We start from the raw sequence: 23901 nt of genomic DNA on the forward strand, positions 1-23901 counted from the left end.
CAGAGACTTTCACTGCGGCAGGGAAGGGCTCTAGCAATGGGGAGGCAGTATAGCAGTGTAGACCTGGGAGTCCCCGCTTGGGTATGTAGTCAGCCGTGAAGGGTACATACCCTAGGGTTCATTTGTGTAGGGCACTTTACTCTGTGCCTCGCCGTCAACACTGCTGTTTATACCTGTGCTAGCTGGGCGTGCAGTGTCTGTCCTAAGTGTACACGTACCTTTAGCGTGCAGCAGGCTGGTGTGTTGTACTTTCACACCCTGGCCTGTCGCACGCTACGTCTCCATATAGGCAAGCCCTGGAAAGTCCAGCAAACTGGTGACTGCTCAGCGTTTCTACTTTGGGTTTCTGGTTTGTAAATGAAAAGGGACAGGTTAAGCAGAATGAGGCAAGGGGGGAGATGCTTCAGGGGGGCGGCGGAGTTCAGTCAGGATCAGGACCCTCCTGGTAGTCATTTCAACGGTGCTTTTTTGTTTTCCATGGGAAATTTTGCATGTTCAGCAGAAATTCTAATATAGAAACATTTCAGCCGAAACCAAAACATTTTGGCCCAAAAATGAAATATTTTGATTTGGAAATGGTGCGGTGGTGCCTTATGCTCCCATTCTCTTCCACCGGCTGGGCTCCCTGGGTGAGCTACATTTCCCATGATGCACCATGGTCTCCCTTCTTGGAAAAGGGCAGCAGTACCTCATGGGAGTCCCTGGTCAGGGTGCATCATGGGAGATGTAGTCTGGCTGGGGAGCCCAGCTCACAGAGAAGAATGGGGGCATGAGGAAACCAAACTATCACTCTCATGAGGAAGTGCAGCATCATTTCCAAATTGAAATAGTTCAGTTTTTGTGCATATGGTTTTTCAATGGAAAACTGAAATTTTCTACAGGAAGCAGACATTTTTCATTAAAAGAAAATCATGTAGCTGAAAACCCCATTTTCCACCGCAAAAGAAAATTTTCAGCCAGCCCTAGTTGTTACATAAGTGTCACAGCGGCCATCTTCTGTTGCCACCATTATTGCTGCCACATGGGGGGCCAAATCCCCGAGGTAGCTTTGATGATCCCAATCCAGATTTTTAATTTTCATTTAAAGCTGGCCAAAAAAAGAGGGGGGTGTGTCTAAAATTGTTATATATTTCTCATTTAATCAAGTATCAGAGGGGAGCTATGTTAGTCTGTACCCACAAAACAATGAGGAATCCACCTTAAAGACTAACACATCTGAAGAAGTGGGTTTTTTACCCACGAAAGCTTCTGCCCAAATAAATCTGTTAGTCTTTAAGGTGCCACCAGTCTCCTCGTTGTCTCATTTTATCAACATTTTTGGTGACATTTGTAATGAACATTTTCATGTAGTCCTTTCCTGGAGCTGCAGTGGCTGGGTTATTCAGGCTTTCTGTGATCATCTGATAGGTTGTTGGTTTGAGCCTAATTTGCTCTCCTGCTAGAACATCACCTCCAGCATGGTCAGATGTGGTGCAGGCCGTATCACTGGCCATGAAAACTGATGTGCTTTGGCTCAGGGGGGATTTTGGCTTTGGTATCATTTTCAAAATAAGATAGTTTCAAATGAGAAATTTTTTGGTCCACTTAGTCACAAGTTGGGATTTTTTTTTTTTTAATTATTGCACAATTTTAAAAAAAATCTTTTTTCAAAAATTTCTGATTTACAAAAGCGAGTTCAATTATGAACAAAACACAAATATTTTTGATAGAATTCTCAATTACAAATTTAAAAAAAAAAAAGAATTTTTGCCTCCTCCCAAAAAATGATGTAAAGAAAAATGAAATGTTTTCTGCTAGGCCATGCTGATTAAGAGAAATGGACATATTCAGTCTGAAGAGAACTGATGATTCATGGGAAATACAGTGGGCTAGATTCTGCTCTTGTTTTACCCCTGCGTAAATCCACTGATGTGATTCCACATTTACTTCCAGAGTAACTACAATCAGAAACTGGGTAACTGCTCTGCAAATGACACCAGAAGCATGTTCTACTGTGGCTATACTGGGGAGCTCTGGAATCACCAGCAGGAATCATGGAAGATATTCAAGGTAAGACAAAGTCTGAGCCATTACGAAATGGCTTAAAGGATCATTAAATCTGTTCAATACGAATCTAGGTGAGTATTGCTCTAGAGGCCCTTTCTTCTTCTCACCCAACTGGTTTCTGATCCCACTTCCCATCCTCACACACAGAAACAGTCCCACTGGTTACAGGAATGCAAGGACAATGGGACTACAGATGGAACGTGATTGAATAGCATGAGTCTTAGATAATCCGCTACCTCTCTCCAACACCCCCATTTGTCCTGAGCCTGCTCCAGGCATGTTGAGGTGGACGTCGTTGAAGCTGTCTCTGTCCATTTGCTGTTTCAAACAGGAAACATGAATAAAACCTTTAACAGCCCCATCCTGCGGGGAAGAAAGTGACCACGAAGCAAGAGGAGTGAAAATGGCTGCCACACCGAGCGACTGTAGTTGGGGTGTAGTGCTGCTGGAGTATCATGCGCTGCTCACCATGCCTGTAATCTCGGCCTTCTCCATCCTCAGTCCTTCCCTCCCACGCCTACCCCAGACCCTGCCTTTCGGCTCCAGGCATGAGCAAAGCAACAAAGTGAAACCATAAGCCCCCTGTTGTACAAAGAGTGAGTCTGTGGGTCTCACTGGAACACGGCGTGTGGAGTTTTGGGAAAGTACTACCATGCCAGACACATACCAGCCCCCGTCAGGCCCTGCTCACACCCATATCTCACATGTTCAACGCAAAACAAATTACTTTTCCTCTTCAGTGCATAAGATAATTATCCCCTACTTGCTCCCTCCTTCCCAGCCCATAATGAGGGGTGTGTGTCTCCTCTGCAATCTCAACGGGAGTCAGAGCCACTCTCCTCCCAGCTGCTGAGGGCTTTAGTCTTAATTCTGAGTTTGTGAGGCAGGGCAGAATAGCTCCGGCCCCTGGAAGGGTCCTCCACAGGGCACAGCTGGCTGCCGTGGGGGAGAGGGGATATTTTAGGCACTTGCTGCTCATCATCTTCATCTAATGGGCTTTTGGCGCCCTGGTTCCCTGCCTCAGCCATACTGGGAGAAGTGGCCAAGAAACGGGCATTGTCCAGCGAAGGGAACCGGCAAGTGTATTTCTCCAGAAAGTGGTAATTGAAGTAAGGGGAGCAGAGGGTGGATTTGAAGGCTGATTCGAGCCTCTTTGGCTGGTGAGGGTTCAGATCATACTGGGTGCCCAGTAGGGTCTGCTTTGGGTCAGAGCTCTGGAGATTTCTGGGTGGGGTGAGGCCTTTGTAAGCGAACTCAGTGGGCTCCACCATGCGGGGCACAACGCCGTTTGTCCTGAAGCAGCCATCCCGGGTCAAGGGCTCCACCTCGAGGAAAGGGGCGGCTGCTTTGTGCCCTCTGAGGTAAATCCCCAGGAAGTCCTGGATGGAACCGGCCTGGTGGGTGTAGACGTCCGGGCTGATGAGACCGAAGTGCAGCTTCAAGGCCAGCAGCTCGGCCCTGAGGAGGGCGTTCTCCTCACTGAGAGCCGACAACTGGCTCTCCATGGCAAAGTCATTGAGTCGTCTCTTTTCCCGGGAGCGTTTGGCCGCCTCGTTGTTCTTGCGTCTCTTCTCCCAGTACATAGTGTCCTTCTTCTCGTCGGGCATGAACTCCCGCTTGCGCCGCGAGGGCCCGCTCACCTTGCCGCGCAGCAGTTTATTCTTGCCGTGATGAAGCCCCAGCTCGCTGAGGGTGCTTAGCGGTGCCATAAAACTTTCCATGGCGTCAGACACCACCACTGTATTCAGCTGCTGGGAACCTTGGAAGGTGGAATTCAAGTATCCATTATAAAACTGTTAGCACCTACCTATTATTTGTGTTCGTTTATGCATGCAATTATTCATTATTATTTTTTTGTAGTGCAGTAGGGCCTAGGAACCGCAGCCGTTCATCGAGGCCCCGCTGTGCTTTGTGCTGTACAAACAGAACCAAAAGATGGTCTTTGCTCACAATTACATCTATTCTCCTAGCCCCTTTTGGAGCCAGATTTTCAAATGGGTGTCTGCACAACATGGGGCACACAATCCCCACGTGTGCCTGCCAAATGGGTGAATGTCTGCATGCTTGAGCAAGGGGCAGGAATGCAGGCCAAATCTACACTAAAATGTCAGGTCGAGCCAACTACATCACTCAAGGGTGTGAAAAATCCACACCTCTCAGGGACATAGTTAAGTTGACCTAACCCCCAGTGTAGACAGCGGTAGGTCAACGGAAGAATTCTTCTGTCAACCTAGTGACTGCCTCTTGAAAATTTGGTTCTGAGACCTTCAGGCATCTACAACTGTATGAACTCATTAATTATTTTACTTACTAATCAATTCTCATTTGTTAAATTATAAAAGGATTCTTAATGTGCTTTATCACACTCAACATCATGGCTTAAATTGACATGACAGCATCTGCATGGCCTGTGTTTTATAACAGTGTTTTATAGCTCTATCTGTAAGTCATAACTAATCATAATAATCCTTTAAGTAGCATGCTTTATTGGACTCTTATTAATCAGAGCTGAATCTTGGAAATTTTTCCAGGCACATGCATGTGACTGGGGAAATGTATTTTATAACATTTGGAAACTTCTTCCCTGCTCCTTTGTGAAATTGTAAAGTGCTTATGTGAGTCAGGGAAAACAGCTCTATAAAGGATTCCTGGTGGAGCTGGGGGGGAGATGGTTTTTTTCATTGACATTTTCAGGGGGAAATTTTGATTTTTCATTGGAGAAATATGTTTTCAGCTGAAAACGGCCCAAAACTTTTGACCCACAGCCCGCAAAAGTCAGTGTTTGGCGGAAAATTGTCAGGTTTTGGGCTTCCTGTTTTCAAATGAGAGATTGAAATTTTGGGAGGAAAGCAGACACTTTCTGCAGAAAATGTTTGTTCAAAACCACGGATTTCCTTCTGAAAGGAAAAGTTTCAACCGGAAATTTTCAATCAGCCCTAGCTCCCTGCATGTGGCCATGGAGGGGGTGGCCGGAGTAGGGGCAACATGTGGGTATTATTTATTATTATTCTTTTTAAAGAGTCCTAAAATGTCCTAGCTGCTTCTCAAAACACATCAAAGATCCCTTGTCCCAGAAACAATACCTCACTCAGGGTGTTCTCTGGGAGTGGTGTAGAGGGCTTGGCTACCGTTGTTGTTCTGCTCATGGACTACAAGAGTGCAGTGGTGGAGTCCTGCACGGGTTTCGGTGGTAGAACCTGTCATAAACTCTCTGGCAGTACATAGAGCATCACAGTGGATAATGTTGGCAACTGAAAAAGCAAAGCAAAAGAACCTGTTTCACCCTGAGTATGTTTGAGGAACCTCTGGATCAAAATTACTTTTGATCGCAAAGCATCAAAGGGAGACTTTGGCTGAGGACTTGTGGTTTCTGACAGCATCACAAGGCAGAAACACTCTGTTTCAGGGCTTAATCACTTACCAGGAATTGTGGGGGGTTGTATATGACGTGACTCCTTTTGTTAAATGAGTCAAAGATCACGTGGCTTTTTCACTGTGCAGCCCCATCCCCTGCATGGGTGAGAGGAGCCTCCTTTCTCCCCATCATTCTCAATCCAGTTGCCTGGCATAAAGGGACCCTGTGAAAAGAATTTGGATGGTCATAACAAAATCCAGTTGTCTGGTGGAGCCCAGGAGTTCAGAGTAAGTCTGATCCCCAGAAAGAATAACAAACAACCCCTCCTGATCCCTGAAACGTGAACCAACCCTGAAACATGTATATTCTAGCAGGTCTGCTTAACCCTTTCAATCCTGAATTGGTTTGCTGTGAGGTGGGAGCTTGCCTGAGATCCCACCCTGGCACTATTTGGAATACGGCAAGTGGCATGGGGAGAAGCAAGACTGAGTTGGAGACAGGAGCTGAATGTGGATCAGCGGGATGTGAGAAGTGGACTAGAGAGAAGGGATCCTGTAGCAGTAGCCTAGAGGTGGGGCTAGGTCTGGTATAGTCAGAAGAGGCAGTCATGGGAAGTTCTTATCTGAGGCAAGATCTGGCACTTTATAGTTAAGGGATGAAGTCTCTGCTGGGCCAGAAATATGAAAGTTTCCATCTTGTACCCACAGAACCTAAACCTCAGATCTACCCAGGTGTCCTTTGTCTCTGGTGACATCTTCTCAGCGGCACTGACCCCCATCACCCACAGGGCCCTACGTATCACACAGTCATGCATCCACAAAGGCAAGTGGAAACAGCTTAATATCAGCAAGAACAATAGATGAGTTTCGGTCTCGCATTTTATGCAACCAGCATTTCCCAGGGTCCACTGGCATCGAATAAGTTGCTCTCCAGCTAGAAGTCCAGAGTGGTTCCTGACCAGATTCTGCCCTCAGAGTAGGAGCTACCATACCAGCTCAGAATACAGCTCCTTCTAGTCCAGCGTCCCATCTCTGGGAGGGGGCAGGGTCAGAAGCTTCTGAGAAAGGTGACACTTCCATCTCTCATCCTCTCATTTGCACTCGTGTTGTTTATACTCCACCCTCCAGAAACTGCTCCTTTCTGGAATGAGACATTTTCTTTGTGCTGCTCATGTCCCTAATAGCTTCCTCTACCTAGTGTTATTATATACAGAATCTATACAAAAGTTACACCCTTACAACCTCTATAATGTATCTAGCTAATTGTGTTTCTGTGCATGCAGGAGGAAATTCCTGAACTCTGAGGAGCTCTGACTCCAGATACAAATTTTACAGTTGATCCCTAGAATCTATAATGGACCAATCCAAAAATGTGGGTGTGAATATCCAGGACCTTGTTTGGGGTGGGGGATGATTTGTATATAATTAATGGAGATATCCCATCTCCTAGAACTGGAAGGGACCTTGAAAGGTCATTGAGTCCAGCCCCCTGCCTTCATTAGCAGGGCCAAGTACTGATTTTTCCCCAGATCCCTAAATGGCCCCTCTCAAGGATTGAACTCACAACCCTGGGTTTAGGAGGCCAATACTCAAACCACTGAGCTATCTCTCCCCCCCGAGTCCTTTATACCACTCTACAAGTGGGTGTAAATCATATTTGAACTCATTTCTATGCAGCCACTTTACACTGCATGAGAGATTCTCATTTACAACTAAGATCCCTTTAAATGTCTCCAGCAATGTAAACAGGTCAGGAGTTCAGGAGTCCAGTATTTTGGTTCAGACCCATCTTCTCTTTTTCCCCTTAACTCTTTCCTCAAGCGGCAGTGGTGCATCTGGATTTCTTTTTAGTGTGAGAAGTGTTTGGTTGTTTGTTTTCTGAAATGAAAATCTACTTTTGATTAGGAATAAGCTTAGCTCAGGGTAGTTTGAAGTGTGTGTGTGTGTGTGTGTGTGTGTTTGTGCACGTAGCTGAGTTAACTGCCACACACAGACACAGATACGCACACACATGTACACATCATCCCCCTCAGAAGTTAAAAGTGATACAAAATACTTGATTTTTAAATACACCTCCAAATAAATCAGAGGACAAAGGGAAGAGCCATCCGTGGGCCATATTGTGATTTCAGGAGTGGATAATAGGCCACGTTCCAATCTCACGGACACGAGTGTCAGTTTGGAGAAACCCCGCTCAAATCATAGGATTTACTCCAGTTTCACACTTGTGAAACCGAGAGCAGAATTTGGCCCACTTGGGAGGCAGAGGATTTTAAATCAGCACAGAATTTGGCCTACTGATGTCACTGGTATTACTCCTGACGGATGCTGGTGTAACTGAGATCAGAATTCACCCAACTGTTACTCCAGAATTACAGTGGTGTCAAGTGAGATTAGAATCTGGCCCAGTGGAGTTACTCTGGATTTCCACTGGTTCAATGAGATCATTATCTGCCCACAACGAGCACAGTACATGTTCACAACAGAAAACCTTTGTAGAAGTTCAATTTACTGATGAACACACGGACCCCGTGTTATAAGCCGGTTATTAGTCAATACAGTTTCATTCTACCCTGCAATGTATTAACTTTCTTAGTAACAGAAAACGCAATCTGTGGTTTGGTAATATTTCAGCTCACGCGCTAAAACCTTCGACCTATTTCAGATAAAAGGTTACCAAGTTCTAATTACTCATATTCCTGAGCATGTTACGTCCGTACTAATGCAGTGATTACCTGATGCTATTGAGGAACAAGCTTTTTTAAAATTAATTGTTCGTGAGAGCAGAGAGCTGGGAGCAAAGCATAGTAGGTCAGTGGTTTACATTCGGGGCGCTTCAGAAGAACTTTTCCTTTGGTTTCTATTTCCCCAAGATTCCCTGTCGCTGAACATCACTTTGAGGTTCCAATGAACCCAAAACTCAAAGCAAAAGTAACTCAGAAACCACGGTAACCCAGCAAAGCCCTGGATTTACTACAGTTCTGTTTAAGAGCACAAAACAATTGCTGGTACATGCCACGGCACAGTTGCAAATCTGTCAACAGGGCCGGATTTGCCAGTGCTCAAGCACTCTCAGTCAGGGCCAGATTCTCAAAAGAATCCAGCTCCCATTTGGGTTCCAAGCTTTTGGGATAATCTGGCCCTGAGTGCCACAATGAGAACTCCAGGGAGTTGAGCGCTTTTGAAAATACGGCCCCAGTTGTCAGTGCTGAGACCTCGAAAACCTGGCCCTTTGGGCAGATTCTGACTCGGAAGCATATTTTGACCTTTCTGGGGTATTAAAAATGATGGAGTATAGATATATCTCCTCCCCTCCTCTCCCTTTATCCTAACCCTCTTTGTTTTCTTTCTGTATTATGATGAATCTGGTATTTTGGTATATTTGTTGCATTGGGAAAAATTAATTTTTAAAAATGATGGATGCAAATTCAATCATTAGTTTCTGGGAGTTGAGAAATTCAGGTTGTTCACAAGGGATATGATCAGGGCCGGCGGAACCCATTAGGCGACCTAGACAGTTGCCTAGGGCGCTACAATTTGTGGGGCGGCGACTGCGGTGGTATTTCGGCGGCGGGACCTTCCACCGCCTACGGCGGCAGAAATGAATATGATAGACTAAATGATAGAAAGTTAGCTTGGAGAGGGGTATTTACAAACCTTTAAAATAGACGTGAATTACATACACATCTCTCTGCATAATGTGGACATTTATAGCTCTTCAGCTATAAATGTATTAGATCACCTAGTCATCAAGGGATGATTTTATAGTGTTTTCTCCAGACCTTTCCCTCTGTCCAATTTTAAATAACTCCAGCACTGGGGGTTCCCATCCTGTCCCCTGGGACACTATACAACAGTTAGAGCTGTTTGGAAAATAGGGAGGTTTCCCCTCTTAATTTTTTGGGGGAAAAAAATGTTTTGGTTGTTGACATTTTCCAAAAAAAAATTGTTGACTTTTTGGCAAAATATTGAAAACTGAAATTTTTCATCCAAAAACTGAAATATTTTGGCCAAAACCTTTTTGAGGTTTGAATGCTCATTTTTTTCAACAAAATGTCAAAATTTTCTACAGAAAGCAGACATTTTTGCAAAAAAAATCCCACTTTTCTGTCAAAAAAAAACAGTTTCAAAGGAAAATTTTGACCAGTTCTAAGCATTCTGCCTTGGTTTTCATACCTTTCAAATCCTTGCAGCTGTCAAGACCCCCAATAATTGTCAATGATTCAGTCCATAGGTACACCTCTACCCTGATATAACGCTGTCCTCGGAAGCCAAAAAATCTTACAAAAAGAAGAACAGGAGTACTTGTGGCACCTTAGGGACTAACAAATTTATTAGAGCATAAGCTTTCGTGGACTACAGCCCACTTCTTCGGATGCATATGCATATGCATCCGAAGAAGTGGGCTGTAGTCCACGAAAGCTTATGCTCTAATAAATTTGTTAGTCTCTAAGGTGCCACAAGTACTCCTCTCTGAAACCTGTCAAAAAATCTTACTGCGTTATAGGTGAAATCGCGTTATATCAAACTTGCTTTGATCCGCTGGAGTGCGCAGCCCCCCCCCCCCCCCCCCCGGAGCGCTGCTTTACCGCGTTATATCTGAATTCGTGTTATATCAGGTCGCGTTATATCAGGGTAGAGATGTACCATATTTAGGACCTATTTCTGATCCAAGTTACACTGGTATAAATCAAACATGAAGTCAATGGAGATACTTCAGATTCACCCTGATATAAGCAAGATCAGAACCCATGTCTAATCTGCGACACATTTTCTTTTGTGACGAACTGACCTTTAATATTTTAAAAATAAGATTTACAATATACTGAATATGATATTGGTATAACGATTGACTAGAATAAGTTTTCTTTTTGAATAATATAAGTAACATGGGCAGATCCTTGCTCCCAGGTTCATCAAAGTAAATCTAGAGTAACTCCCCTGACTATAGAATTTGGATTAATAATAATCTAATAATTAATTATAAGCATACTTTGAATAACAGATATGAGAAATATATAACAAATATACAGTTATAATAATTCCATTGTTGACGTGGAGGCATTTCTGAATCCATGATTGCTTTTGTTTGCTATACTTTGTTTCTTTTGTCTGACGGACTGAAATCTTTAACATCGAAGTGAAAATAATGTATAAATTATGGCCAAATATTTTATAATTTGGTGCCTAAATCTAGTCACCTACATCCACCTTCAGGCATCTAAATTAAAGAAGTCTAATTTCCAAAGGTGCTGAGTACCCTCACATCCATTTAATGTCAGTGGACGCAGTGGGTACTCAGCATTTCTGAAACACTTTTACTTAAATGCCTAAATATGGATTTAAATACCTAACTTTTGACTCCCACGTTTGAAACATGTCCCCTATATTTTGTACATATCCACACCCAGGTGTTCTCTGTTTGTGTACAGCGTACATCAAAATAAGTTCAGAAGTAACAACTATCTTTAGAGCAGGGGTGCACAAATGTTTCCTGCCATGCCATCCTTTCCATTACCTGAAATCTGTAACTTTTTTTTTTTTTTGCAAGTTGGTAGAAGGCATGAATACTTTATTTTCATTACTAAATTTATAATTTATAAAGGTTATTAGGAGGTAGCAAACACGAAGTATTACAAACTGCAAACATAGAATTTCAGATGAAAAATAAATTAACCACTCACATCAACTATTCCTTCTTGAGTTCCTTCCTCTTCTTCCTATACCCTGCAGTGGGACTGGGATCCCGCGGGTCCCACAGGACCTGCTGCCCTAACAGCAGGCGCGGGATAAAAATTCAACAAACAGTGCGGGAGTGGGTGGGAGTGGGTATTGTGTGGTGGAATAGAAGTCTTCCCGCGCTGCAAACGAATGAACGCCCCAGTCAGCAGCCACCGCTTTTCAGCCACCAACGCCGCCACCAGAAGTGGCGCAGAAGTAAGGGTGGCAAAGGGGCACTGGTAAGTCTGCTGTGAAAAGTGACATTTGTATATTTGTTTTTTAAAAGGGCCAAAGGTTCTTTGCACACACACCCCCACCAGAATCTCTTGTACCCTCAGCCCCCCAGTTTGCGCACCACTTCTTTAGAGAATAAATATCACTGGAAGATGCAAACTAACAAATCAGAATTAATCTGCAGAGTAATTTATAGAAGTATCTGGAAAAAGAACAGGAGTCCTTGTGGCATCTTAGAGACTAACACATTTATTTGAGCATAAGCTACAGCCCACTTCATCGGATGCATAGAGTGGAACATATATATATATATATCTCCTCACTATATGTTCCACTCTATGCATCCGATGAAGTGGGCTGTAGCTTATGCTCAAATAAATGTGTTAGTCTCTAAGGTGCCACAAGGACTCCTGTTCTTTTTGCTGATACAGACTAACACGGCTGCTACTCTGAAACCCTGAAAGAAGTATCTGGGTCAATCCATTCATTTCATCCTCCCAGATTTTCACCACCCAGGGGCCATTCTGTGGCTGTGCAAAATTCCCCCCTGAAGTCAATGGAAGGTTTGACAGTGCAAGGAACGCTGGAAAAGCCCATAAAAGTGAAAAATGCCAGCAACAAACCCCACATGTTCTACTGACCTAAATGGAGGATCGATCCAATTTCTCCTAGGCCTGTTCTCAAATTCACCTTTTATCAGTTTATTATGCTGGAGAACCAATCTTGCAAACTTATATTGATGTGACTAGTCTTAGCTCATGCAAGTAAAACCACTGACTTGAATTGGGAATGAAGTCTCATGTGAGTAAGAATGACTCATGTGAGTAAGGGTTCACAGATTCAGACCCCAGATCCTCCAACACACAGGGACATGTTCTCTAAAATTTGGGACACACACACACAAACACATGGCATGGCTTTGGCAGGTCCTCAGCTTTGCAGAGCAGAAGAACAGAGGGGCGATGATAATCAGAGCCAACGCTAGGCATAAGCAGACGAAGCAATTGCTTACGGCCCCAGGCAACTCAAGGGGACCCCCTATTTGCTTTTTATTATAAGAACTTGCCTGTTTTAGTATTGGGGGTGGGAGGATGAGGCAAAAATACTCCTGCTTAGGGCCCCCAGTGGGCTAAAACCGACACTCAGGATGATGACTGTAACTACTGGGCAAACTCTCCTTTCATTTACACCCACTGGGCCTGATTCTCTGTTGCTCTGGCAGTGTCAAGGGGCCTGACCGGACGTGAATGCAACTTAAACCACTTGGAAGTTCCTTTACGCTGTCGTAGCGAAGTAGAGGGACTGTAGTGGTTTCAGTGGGGCAGCTCAGTTTTAACTTGGATGGGAAGCCAGTCAAAACACAGCAAACTTAATATTTGTGGACATTAACATCGTGTTGCCCTTAAGACCCGCTACCGTCCTGATTCGGAGGAAGAGTCCAGGACAATTTAAACCCGTGAATAAGGACTACGTGTGTGTGCAGGGGACTGCAGGCTCTAGTCCTTAATTGAATCATGGCTGTGTCCTGTGGCCTATAGAGAAGCAATAAATAAAAGATTAAAACAGGTCCGTAGGCTGCATCACAGAGGGCAGGGCGGTGAGCACATTCATTTTTACACATGTATTTATGTATTAAGGTGTACAGTTTAGCAGTTCTACACTAAAAATAATTGGCATGCTATAGGCTCTGTTCACACTGGTGGAAACCAGGAGTGAGTCCATTGAGGTCAGCAGGATTACACTAGGGTGATATTGGTGTGAGAGGAAACTCAGGCCCCTCAGCTAACATTGTTGTCCCATGTCAAGCAAACTCATGCCCATTTTTGGCCTGCCGGTACACAATATGTGCAGAACTGCACAATGCGACCTGCCCAGTTCTTCATACCTAGGCGGACGGAAAATTCCATCTGCTTCATACTGAATCTGGTAGAAACTGTTGTCCCAGCGGTTTTTTAAAAAGTGAAGATCAATGCACAAAGATAAGCAAATAATTTTCTGAGGGCTGCTCCAGCTCTTAAAATGACTCCTCAGTGTGAATATATGAGAGGCAGTCTATACGCAAAACAACCCTTTTCTGTTCAGGGCCATACATGGTTTTATCTTACAGCCGGGCTCTGATTCACCAAAGCTCATAAGCGGGTGCTGAAGCCCCTCTCTATTAACACCCTCATCCACATTCGTGGGGTAATGCATCCCATGAGCATATATGTTGTGATAACTCAAGAACTAGTGGCCCTCCAACAATGCCGTTTCAGGATGTTGTCACCTGTACACAACTCAGCAAAATGAAATTTTAATTTAGCATGACATTTTTTTTTCTGTATCAGAAAAATATGTGGGGTACAAATGTACCCCAAACGTGTTCCACTGTTATCCTGTATTTTTAGTACTTCTAGGTACACCTTTGCTTCTAGTGAGAGTATTTTGTACTGTAATAGTGGTAACTATGTCTCCCTCACTAAGCAAGCTGTTGTTTTTTACATACCTTTAATTTGTGTACGCTAATTGATAACGCATTGCAGTGAAAATGGTTGCTGCATACAATCACCCTAAGATGGAAGATACTCCAGCGATGTGTGGAAAGTGCATACAGGCTCACAGGGAATGAGATTCCTGCTAGTTCTTTCAATTTGCTGGTTAAATAATTTTTTTTTTTTTTGGCCTAAAACATTCCGTTAGCTTCTGAATGTATTTCAGAAACAAAAGTCCCCCAATGAATGTAACTTTTTCATGACAGTGGATTTTAAATAAAACCTTTTCCTCCTAAAATATTAAAGAATTGGTTTCTCAATGCATTTGGGGTACAAACTTCCCCCATGACACAGCTAATGTAACTTCTTTCTCCACACTGGATGAAGGTTAAATCAATGCAATATAAGCACACACTTAAAGTTAAGTGTGGGCTCAAACACTCTGCAGAATTCGGGGGCTTAATCCTTATCCAAGCAAGACTGCCATTGACTTCAGGGAGCTGGTAAAGACCACAGGTCTTGGTAATTAGAAGTCAAGAAAAAACAACAAAGAGAAAGGATTTGATAAATTGTGATTCACAGACTTTTTGATCTGTCCTAAGAATGACTCTCAATGGCTCATGGGACCCCCTTGTTAAAATCCCACCTTCAAATTGAAGATAGAGGAGGGTGATTTCCTTGCTAATGATGGGGTCACCCACTCTTTGGATCGTGCTACGCTATCACTGCCAAGATGCTCTTACTACTTTAAAATAGAAAATAAAGTGGCATCTTGTTTAAAAGAGCCATTTTTCTGCTTTAGAAATGCACCAGAATCCACCAAATACCAGCTATCGGAAATGAAAACACTCCCCAGCAGCTAATAATCCTAAACTCCTCTATATTCTTTTCACACACTTGTTCCAAATCACCCAGCTAGAGTTGCCAATTTAGGTCGGACGTATTCCTGGAGATTTCATCACATGACATAATCTTTAATTAAAGATGAATCTTAAATTCCTGGAGACTCCCTGCCCGAATGTTGTGCTCTGCTTTCCAGACATGCAGGGCCCAGCTCCCTTGCTCCTTGCACAGTCATTCACACCAGTGCAGAAATGTTTCTCAGGCCTTGGCTACACTTACCCGCTAGTTCGGCGGCTGGCAATCGAACTTCTGGGTTCGACTTATCGCGTCTAGTCTGGACGCGATAAGTCGAACCCGGAAGTGCTCGCCGTCGTCTGCGGTACTCCAGCTCGGCGAGAGGAGTACCGCGGAGTCGACGGGGGAGCCTGCCTGCCGAGTGTGGACCAAGGTAAGTTCGAACTAAGGTACTTCGAACTTCAGCTACGTTATTCACGTAGCTGAAGTTCCGTACCTTAGTTCGAATTAGGGGGTTAGTGTAGACCTGGCCTCAGAAAGGTGAATCAGGATCTCTGTCTGTTTTTCAGCAACAAAATAGATACATTTCCAGCAAATGCAGCTCCATGGGACTTTTGCGGGGCCAGTGGCGGCGTCTTTTTCCTGGGCTCTAATTATGAAAAAGGATTTTTGCTTAAATGGAAAACCAGATGAAGAGATCCCCCAGCCTCATTGCTTCTATCTGCAGCACCAACACCCCCAGAACTTATCACAAGCACCCAGGGGATCCCTCTCTTGAGCACCTAGATCACCCATAGATCAGTTGTATCGTTTTATCCTCATTTAACAGATCGGGAATCTCTGGCACATATGGGTGGAAATGACTTGTCTGATATTAGACAGCCACTAAGTGGCCAAGCTAGGAATAGAATCCAGGTCTTCAGATTTACCAACCACTGCTTCGTTTATTGCTTTCTGTCCCTGAAACTCCCCTTCACCTTTTCTTTCACTGAGGTCTTGCCAGAGCCATGTACAGTCTCTAAAAGCTTTTGCTTCTCTTTTAAAAGGAGCAAACCCATCAGTAGAAGCTTGTCTAAGAGACTTTCTGATCCTCCCTCATATCTTTGTGTGCACAAAGAGCACACCAGGGAAAGCACAATCGCATCTCTCATTCATTAATCGTTAATATCAAGATTTTCTCTCGGAGGTTTCCCTTTCGCTACTTTATCACAGGAAATAAATGAAACGTCTGAAGATTCTGTAAGACAGAGTCACGCATCGGCTACTTTCCACCGAGTCCCTATAACACACGTAGTGGGTGACAAAGAGATCTAGACACCTGCATCTGGGTTCTCTGGCCCAAAAGCACCTGCCGTTTCTTAGCACTACGATTGCACTGAGCACTGGGATGATGCAGCACATTTATACTGCATGCCTTTGTGTGTTCGAAATGAAAATGAACATGCAGTTCACACAGAGCAGCCTTAGAAATATTCTCTCCTGTCTAAACTTGCTTTTTGCTGTTTCTTTTTAAAACCATTGGAAGAGAGGGCGATACACTGCATTAGGGTCGCATGCTGATCTTGGTTGCAATGGTGTAGAATCCCAAGTAACTCCACTGGAGTTGCTGGAGTTGTTCCAAACTTCTACCAGTGTAACTGAGATCAGAATCCAGCCCTTAATGGCTTGCATAGAAATCGGCGACAGAAAATGCCATCTCCTCATCTACTCCATCTCTTGGAGTCTCCACAGTTTTGCACAGCAGTTTTACATGACTCAAGCAATGGGGCTTTCTGTTGATATTTAAACTGTTGGACCATGCAAGAAAAGAGAGGGAGAAAAAAGAGAGAGAGAGACTCCCTACCATCACTCTTCCACTTCAATACATGAAGCCAAATTCTGCCCTTATTTGACATGAACACGGTTCTACTGCACAGATGTGAGTGAGGGGTGGGTTTGGCCTTATGCCGGGCTGGAAATAGACACACTGCAATCTGCTTACTCACCAGATTCTTGCTTCTTACCGGCAGCTATTTGTTCTGAAAGATCCCCATGGGTAAGGGCTTGCAGGTCCCCCTCCATAGACAGACCAACCAAGGTAGATCGCTCCGCTTGCCACTGAAGACTGGAACATGTGGAATGCTCCACTCAGCCCTGAACTGCAGCCACCTCCATGGTGGAATGTGGCAGGAGTTTAACAGTACACGTCACTACAATACTACATGAAACCTAGGCCAGGAAGTGGAGCAGAACACTGCAGCAGCCAATGGAAACTACCAGGGGAATCTGGAGGCGACAGAAAGGGTCAGCCACCCAAACTGGATTTTGCTGAGGAGGCTGGTACTCCAGCAAAAAGTGTCACCACAAGAGCTATCGTGAGCACAGAGAGTCATGCCCTTGGATTTACAACTCACCAGAAAGATGTATTAGAGTCTTGGATCAAACTTCCTGCCAACTCTCATGATTTTATCACGAGTCTCGTAATATTTGGTGTTTTCCTTAAAGCCCCAGCTGCTAGAGTCATGATTAGGTGGGAATCTCAGCCTTTCATTTTTACAAAAGGAAGTCTCTAGCCCTTGCAGCTGCAGAGAAAAGCTTGAAAATGGGACTCCTGAAGGCTCAAAAAACAGAAGCCAAAAGGCAAAGGAAAAGAACCCCACTATGTTTTTCTTTAAATCGCAAGATTTTTAAGCCTATCTCATGATTTTGATTCAACATTTTTGAACGTTTGAGGTTGGCAATACTGTTTGCTACTTGGAAAATGTCCCTTATGAATTAAGGCGAGATTTTTTTCAAAAGTAACTCACAATTTTGGTTTCAGAGTAGCAGCCGTGTTAGTCTGTATCCGCAAAAAGAAGAACAGGAGGACTTGTGGCACCTTAGAGACTAACAAATTTATTAGAGCATAAGCTTTCGTGGACTACAGCCCACTTCTTCGGACTTCTTCACGATTTTGGATATCCCAATTATGAGATACCCAGCCCGAGACATCTTAAAGGGGTCTGCATTTCAAAAAGTGCTTTCTGAAAATCCCCTTTAAGGTCTCTCAGGTTCAGCACACCAAAATGGAGATGTCCAAAATCACTCGTCACTTCTGAAAATCTTGGCCTGCAGATTGTGAGAAAAACAGTGGCTTTGGGTAAAAAATTAAATGCTGACATTTATGGCTTAATGTCATATGTTCTTTATACTATTAATTTGTTATTTATTAATGATTATGATTATTCCTCATATATGGAGATGCCATATTATGCACCTTTTGGTAATCTTACTCATCGGCCCTCTGCTCACCACTAATGTTGCAAACTCCTGAGCAGTTTCTGGCAGCCGCCGTTTTGTTTGAAAGCAGCCAGAAAATGTATCCTTATGCTTCCCTCAGTCTGTGGAATTCCTCCAAAAAGTTTAGCCTGGCCTCAGGCCGAGGATGCGCAAGTTCCCATGTGGACTGATAACCATTTTTCTATACCTATAAAGGTCACATCTTTAAAGTCCAGTACCTTGAAGGGTAAGAAACTGAAGCTCTACATCACAAGAAAGAGGGATTCCTGGTTTCCCAGTGGGACACAAGAGAACATACAATAAAGCTGTGACATTTTTAAGTACAGAAAAGCTATATTGGGCCATATGGGGGAGGTTTTTATCACTCTCTTAGAACTTTGAACACTTGGACTCCGAGTTACTATAGGCAGCTGGTCATCCTGTTGGAGGGATTAAAAACAGACCCAATAAAAATATCAAAATCTCTCCTAAAACAATTAACCAGTGTGGACCATACCGAGTGGTGTGTGCAACGGTTTGGAGTGGGACTGTATAAAGATTCTATCGGCTCTTGTGTGGGATGACTTCAGCATTCACTCGCAGCTGCACCCACTCACGAGTAATAATGCAATTGTCCCAAATTCCTGTTGACAAAACCTTCATCCCACACCATCATGTGTTTTCCTGATACAGCAATAGAAAACCTCTGTTTCTGCACGCTTAAAGCTATATACATGACAATGAGCATGCATATTATTTGACCCTGTAGTAAAGGCTGAAAACACTTGGGCTGGGAATCTGTCCTCAGACACCTTCAATGCCCTCAGATCACTTCAATAGGAGCTACAAACTTGTATCTGAGGTCAGAGTTTGGCTAGAAAGAGTATGTATTGGCTAGAAAGAGATGGAGGAAAAGCACCAAGATAACATCTTCATGGGAGCTTTATAAATACACAAATATGTGTCTCTCTGTCTGTATTTATATGCTGGGCCCATCATCCATGGTATCTGGGCACTTTTGACCAGCTCCTCAAAGGTATTTAGGTATTTAATGATTTCAGTGGGAGTTAGACATCTTTTAGGAGCTGGTCTTTTCTCTCTTTGTCTTCCGCTCTCTAGTTATCTACAATTCTACATATCCAAATTCTGACCTCAGATACACGTTTGCAACTCATCTGAAAGCACTGAAAATAGCCAAGAGCAGATTTTCATCCCGTGTCGTTGCAGTCTTTAGTATAATGTTAAATAACATGAGTGCTCGTGAACATATATGTTGATTTAAGTATACGGAAATGGAGGTTGTACTCCAAAAATTGGTGTCTTCTTACTAAACCAATCTGCTCTATAAACTCTTTAGTGATAAAAAGTAACATTTTCAAAGCACATAATGGCTTAGGAGCCCATGTCTTACACACTTGGGCTTGCGCTACAGTACTAAAAGCAGCTGTGTGGATGTTTCGTTTTGGTCCGGAGCTCCAGGCCAAGTCTCAAAATCAATACTACTGTCGTTAGCACCATTGTAGGAGTCCCACAAGCCCAAGTCTGTAGACCCGGGCTCCGAGACTCACTGACATGGGTTTTCAAACGTGCTGTAGACATACCGTAAGATTCATTGAAAGTGAATGGGACTTAGGTTCCTAACTGTCGTTTGAAAATGGCACTTAGCCTCCTAAGTCACTTCAGCCCAGAGTGTCCAAAATATTTAGGTGCCTAACTCCCATGGGAGTTTGTGCCTAAACATCGTTGAGGATCTGGGCCTTCGGCACTGTTGTAAATCCCACTAGACAACTATCTTTAACTTGAGGTGCCTAAATCCCTTTGTAAATCAGGCCCAAAGAGCATTGCTGGACTCTCACCATCTCAGGGTGATTTAGCAGGTTGAACTTTTAGAGAAAAAAACCTTTCTTTTCACTTGAAGGCTGAGTAAAGTTGGCCTAGTGTTACTGGCCATCAGTATACATGAGAGAACATGGTTCCGTGGTTTTTTTTTTTAACAGAGGAGCTTTTCAGAGAGAAATCATACTTGAAATTTTAAGAAGAATCTTTTGAGAATGTGTTTGATATTTATTGACCATCATTAACTGTGGACTGACTATAAAAGGGTCCTGTGCCTGGGGCTGTATTTGCATGCTGCTTACCTAAATTATGAAAGACATATTGAGGTTTACCAGATATGCGGCATCCAGACCAACTGGTATCTCTGTCACGTATGAGAAGTGCTAACCTGCCCCAACAGCATTTCATTATTATACATTTTAAAATCCCATTGTCTAATTGCTGATGCAATGAGGGAAATTTTGCAAATTCAATAGAATTTTGGAAGGTAACTTCATTTTCTTTTGCATTTCAACTCATTCCTTTTTAAGTATTAGTTGTTACCTACTCTATGTGGCACCTGCACTGACAGTAAAATTATAATATTCCTTTTTAAAATTAGACAAGCAAGCTCCACTAGTGGGCATAGCTATAGGAGAGAAATGAAGAGTTAAATTCTGCCTTTGTCTGTGTGACGTAAGACTCTGTTCTTGAAAGCTTGTCTCTCTCACCAACAGAAGTTGGTCCAATAAAAGATATTATCTCACCCAACTTGTTTCTAAAATATCCTAGGACGAACATGGCTACAACAACACTATCTATGACATGACCCCGCTGATAGTGTCTAATGCATTGAGAGATAGAGAGTTGATTGGCTAGCACAAAAATTTAGTGAATAAATTATTTGGCAGATCACTGCAATCAATATTCACTGAATAAGGTAATCTGTTAATAATATTCTACCAATTTAGACAGAGTACATAGATAGATTGAAAGATAGCTCTGTCTAAGACAGTGAAACCTCTCCTAAGCAACCATGCATGGAACCCACAGAAACTAAACCCCCAGTCCTGTTGAATTTTAACTAAAGTTTGCACAAATTTTTTTTACTAGAAACCTTGAGGAAACTTGAGACTATTAGAGAGGAACCTTAGTGCGTGTTTTAGAGTACAACGAAAACTATCCCCAGTAGGCAATGCCCTTTGTACTCTGTGATTCTGAAGTCCTGACATTTGCAGAAGAAGTCACCCCTGGTTGCATATTTGTGCCCCCCCTTTAAAAAATTTATCTAGCTCTTTTGGTTGTGGAGGTAACTTTGAAAATGGGAACTGAGTGTAATCAATGTAGCGCTGCCTGCCTGAGTCTGCAGAGTGCCTGAAACAATACATCTGAGACGGGTGACCTGCCCTGTTCACCTTAGTCAGGGCTTTCCTAGTTGTTACAGAACCCAGCATTTGTTTTGGATTTTGGCAATTTGCGGCAGCAATAAAAAGTCCTAGGCAAAAACCAAGGGAGCAAAATATATACTCTAGGCCAGTGGACACACAGGGGCAGCCTCTCCTCACATCATGAACTCATGGCAGCTGTCACATTCAGAATTCAAAAGCAAAACTGGAGTGAGGGATGCTTCACCACAAACCTCAAACATTACTACTCGTAAATTTAGCACCTTCCTCGAATAAGATCAAATAGCAGTTACCTGACACCTGGCTTCTCTGCAAACCCCAGTGTGGGTGGTGTTCAAAACTGTTCTCTCCTTCTTGCAAAACTTGCTTCAAGGCAGTAAAATAATGACCAAAAAAATTATTTGAAACAAGATGCAAAGGGTTTGTGAAAGAATGAGGCAGCCAGAGGGGTCATTTAGTTGGGGATTGGTCCTGCTTTGAGCAGGGGGTTGGACTAGATGACCTCCTGAGGTCCCCTCCAACCCTGAGATTCTATGATTCTATGATAATGCCGCTGGGAGAAACATTGCCCAGGCTGAGCAATGAAGGAAGGTAACGCTTGTTTTTAAAATCATGTCCAACAAGCAGTACAAGCCTGGTCAATTGAGCTTTGCATGTCTCTGTCTATCTAGGTGTTTCTGATGCACCAGTCCGCCCCGTGGGGGATGTAGTATTCGTGTCCTCACCTGATGGAGGAGCCACAGAGAGGTCTGCTCCAATTCAGGGATTGAAATAAATGGCCAACCTTTCAGAAGAGCTCTCTGCCTTAGACACAGAAGAAAACAAAGGATCTTAGGAAAGGGAGCTAAATAGGAATTTCGAGCCAAAACACAACCAGCTCATGCTCCCAGCTACCCCAGCACAACCCTACTGATCTCAGGAAATGCCCTGCAGAATTTGGCCCTGTGTACGTTTCCCAGATCAGGAAGTGCGGCAAAAGTCATTACCATCCAGCGGCCTCTGCGATACGTTCTGTTCTCAGTAATATTCACATCACAATAACTACCGGCACCGCTGGGGTTCGCTGGCCGTGGCTGGCTTTCTCGGTAGACAGGCTGACAACTAAGTCAGCCAAGACATGCACAGTCCTCTCTCACTCCGGAAGTCCCTTCTGTTCAGGGGTGACGGCCATTAGCGGGAGTTGGCCGGCATTCAGCCGTGCTGCACTCCGCCTCGTTACCAGTCTGTGTTACAGCAATGAGTGCTGGCCCAGAGACAGCAGGAGATGCCCGGCTAGAAACCACAATCCTGCAGCATCCAGGTGCTAAACACCTCCCTATTCCCATGGCATGTTAGGGTTAGCCCTGCTGTTCAGAAAAGAAGCACCTGCTACAGAACCAAGGTGAGGGATGGAGGACAACAGGCAGTCACAACCAGGCAAAGAGCAGTGGCCATGAGCCGCCACGGCTTTGGGTCCACGGATCCGGTAGAGCTCCCTCGCCCCGCGGTGAGGACTGGCCGAGAAAACGGGGCAGCAAATGCCAGCCGCTGCAAGACAGAGGGCTTGGGTGTGGGGAGGGAGCCAAGCGTGCCAGGGAAGGAGCTCCGCTGGGGAATGGGTCCGAGCGCGGGGAGCTCCCTTGGGAGGAAGAAAGGCGGTGGGGAGGGGCAGAGAAGGAGAGAGGGAGGAAAGGAGAGGGGAAGAAAGAAGGGAGAGAGAGGGAGAGAGGGAAAGAGAGACAAGACAGCAGAGAAAGTAAACGGGGGTTCCCTCTGAGAGTCCCCCATGTGCCAACCAAGCAGGGGAGCTGTCAGATGGCTCGGGCCGAGCACAGAGAAGTTATAAGGTATTTCCCCCACCATTACTGCTGCCTGCTTAGCCCCCAAACAAGCAAACCCACCATCCCCACCGGTGCAGTTCATGAGCTCAGCTCTGCCCATTCATGCCACAGGGGCCCAGACTTACCTGTAAGACACGATAAGTCACCCAGGAACCAGCAGGCATCAATCCCCTCCACTCCAGAGACTCAGCGAGGGTGAGAGGTGGCCGGTGAACTCCAGTGCAGGGTAGCCTCCCACAGCACTTGTTACATCGCTGCTCCGAGCAACATGTTAGTGGGTCAGCAAGGCACTAATTGTTAGGGGATTTTTTTTTGCATAACCAGGTCTTAGGAAAGCAGGAGTCATGTCGTGATTACGTAAGAGCGAGTAACACGCCGTGGCAGGGCAGGCCGTGTTGCTAGAGGGTCAGGTGGGTTTCTCTGGCGACGCAGCTGCTTTCTAGCTTTCTCAGAGCTTCCCGGTAGTCGCGTTCACACTGAACTCAGCCCTCAGCCAGAGGAACCACCTCCCCTCGGGGCTTCAACTTTGCTACTACAAAAAACCCTCCCTGGGTCGAGTCATATAGCTATGGTGCATTCTAAAGACGGGGGAGGGAGACAGTAGTGATGGGGGTAGGTAGACAAAGATAAAACCAGACCACGACATGAACGTGATAAAGTTTGCACTGCCTGCTAAGCCACACTCCGCTTCTTCAAATCGCTTCAGAAACATTAACTAAGCTTCACACCGTCCTTGGGAGCAGGGGCATCATTTCCTGCAAGGCGTGGGGAGCAGTTGCTGATGTTTCATAGGTCGGGATGCTCCCCTTCTCTCCCCCGTCTCCCACAACTTGGCAGGATATAATATAATCACGTATAATGTTCGATAGGCTGACGCAAGCTTGCCCTAGGGTGACCAGACAGCAAGTGTGAAAAAACGGAACCGGGGCGGGGGGTAAT

The 23901-nt window shown here is 44.4% G+C and overlaps 1 protein-coding gene across 1 annotated transcript; it reads right to left on the reverse strand.

Annotated features, from left to right (window-relative positions):
* Nucleotides 1–1601: 1601 nt before the first annotated feature.
* NFILZ (NFIL3 like basic leucine zipper) lies at nucleotides 1602–23498 on the reverse strand. The gene is made up of 4 exons (XM_065578344.1): nucleotides 23088–23498; nucleotides 5468–5624; nucleotides 5130–5297; nucleotides 1602–3805 (listed from the first exon to the last, which is right to left on the reverse strand). The coding sequence occupies exon 4, from the start codon at nucleotides 3765–3767 to the stop codon at nucleotides 2862–2864; it is 906 nt and encodes a 301-aa protein (XP_065434416.1). The 5' UTR covers nucleotides 3768–3805; nucleotides 5130–5297; nucleotides 5468–5624; nucleotides 23088–23498; the 3' UTR covers nucleotides 1602–2861.
* Nucleotides 23499–23901: the final 403 nt, after the last annotated feature.

The sequence above is a fragment of the Chrysemys picta genome, chromosome 25 (genome assembly GCF_011386835.1).
Source record: "Chrysemys picta bellii isolate R12L10 chromosome 25, ASM1138683v2, whole genome shotgun sequence".
Lineage (NCBI taxonomy): Eukaryota > Metazoa > Chordata > Testudines > Emydidae > Chrysemys > Chrysemys picta.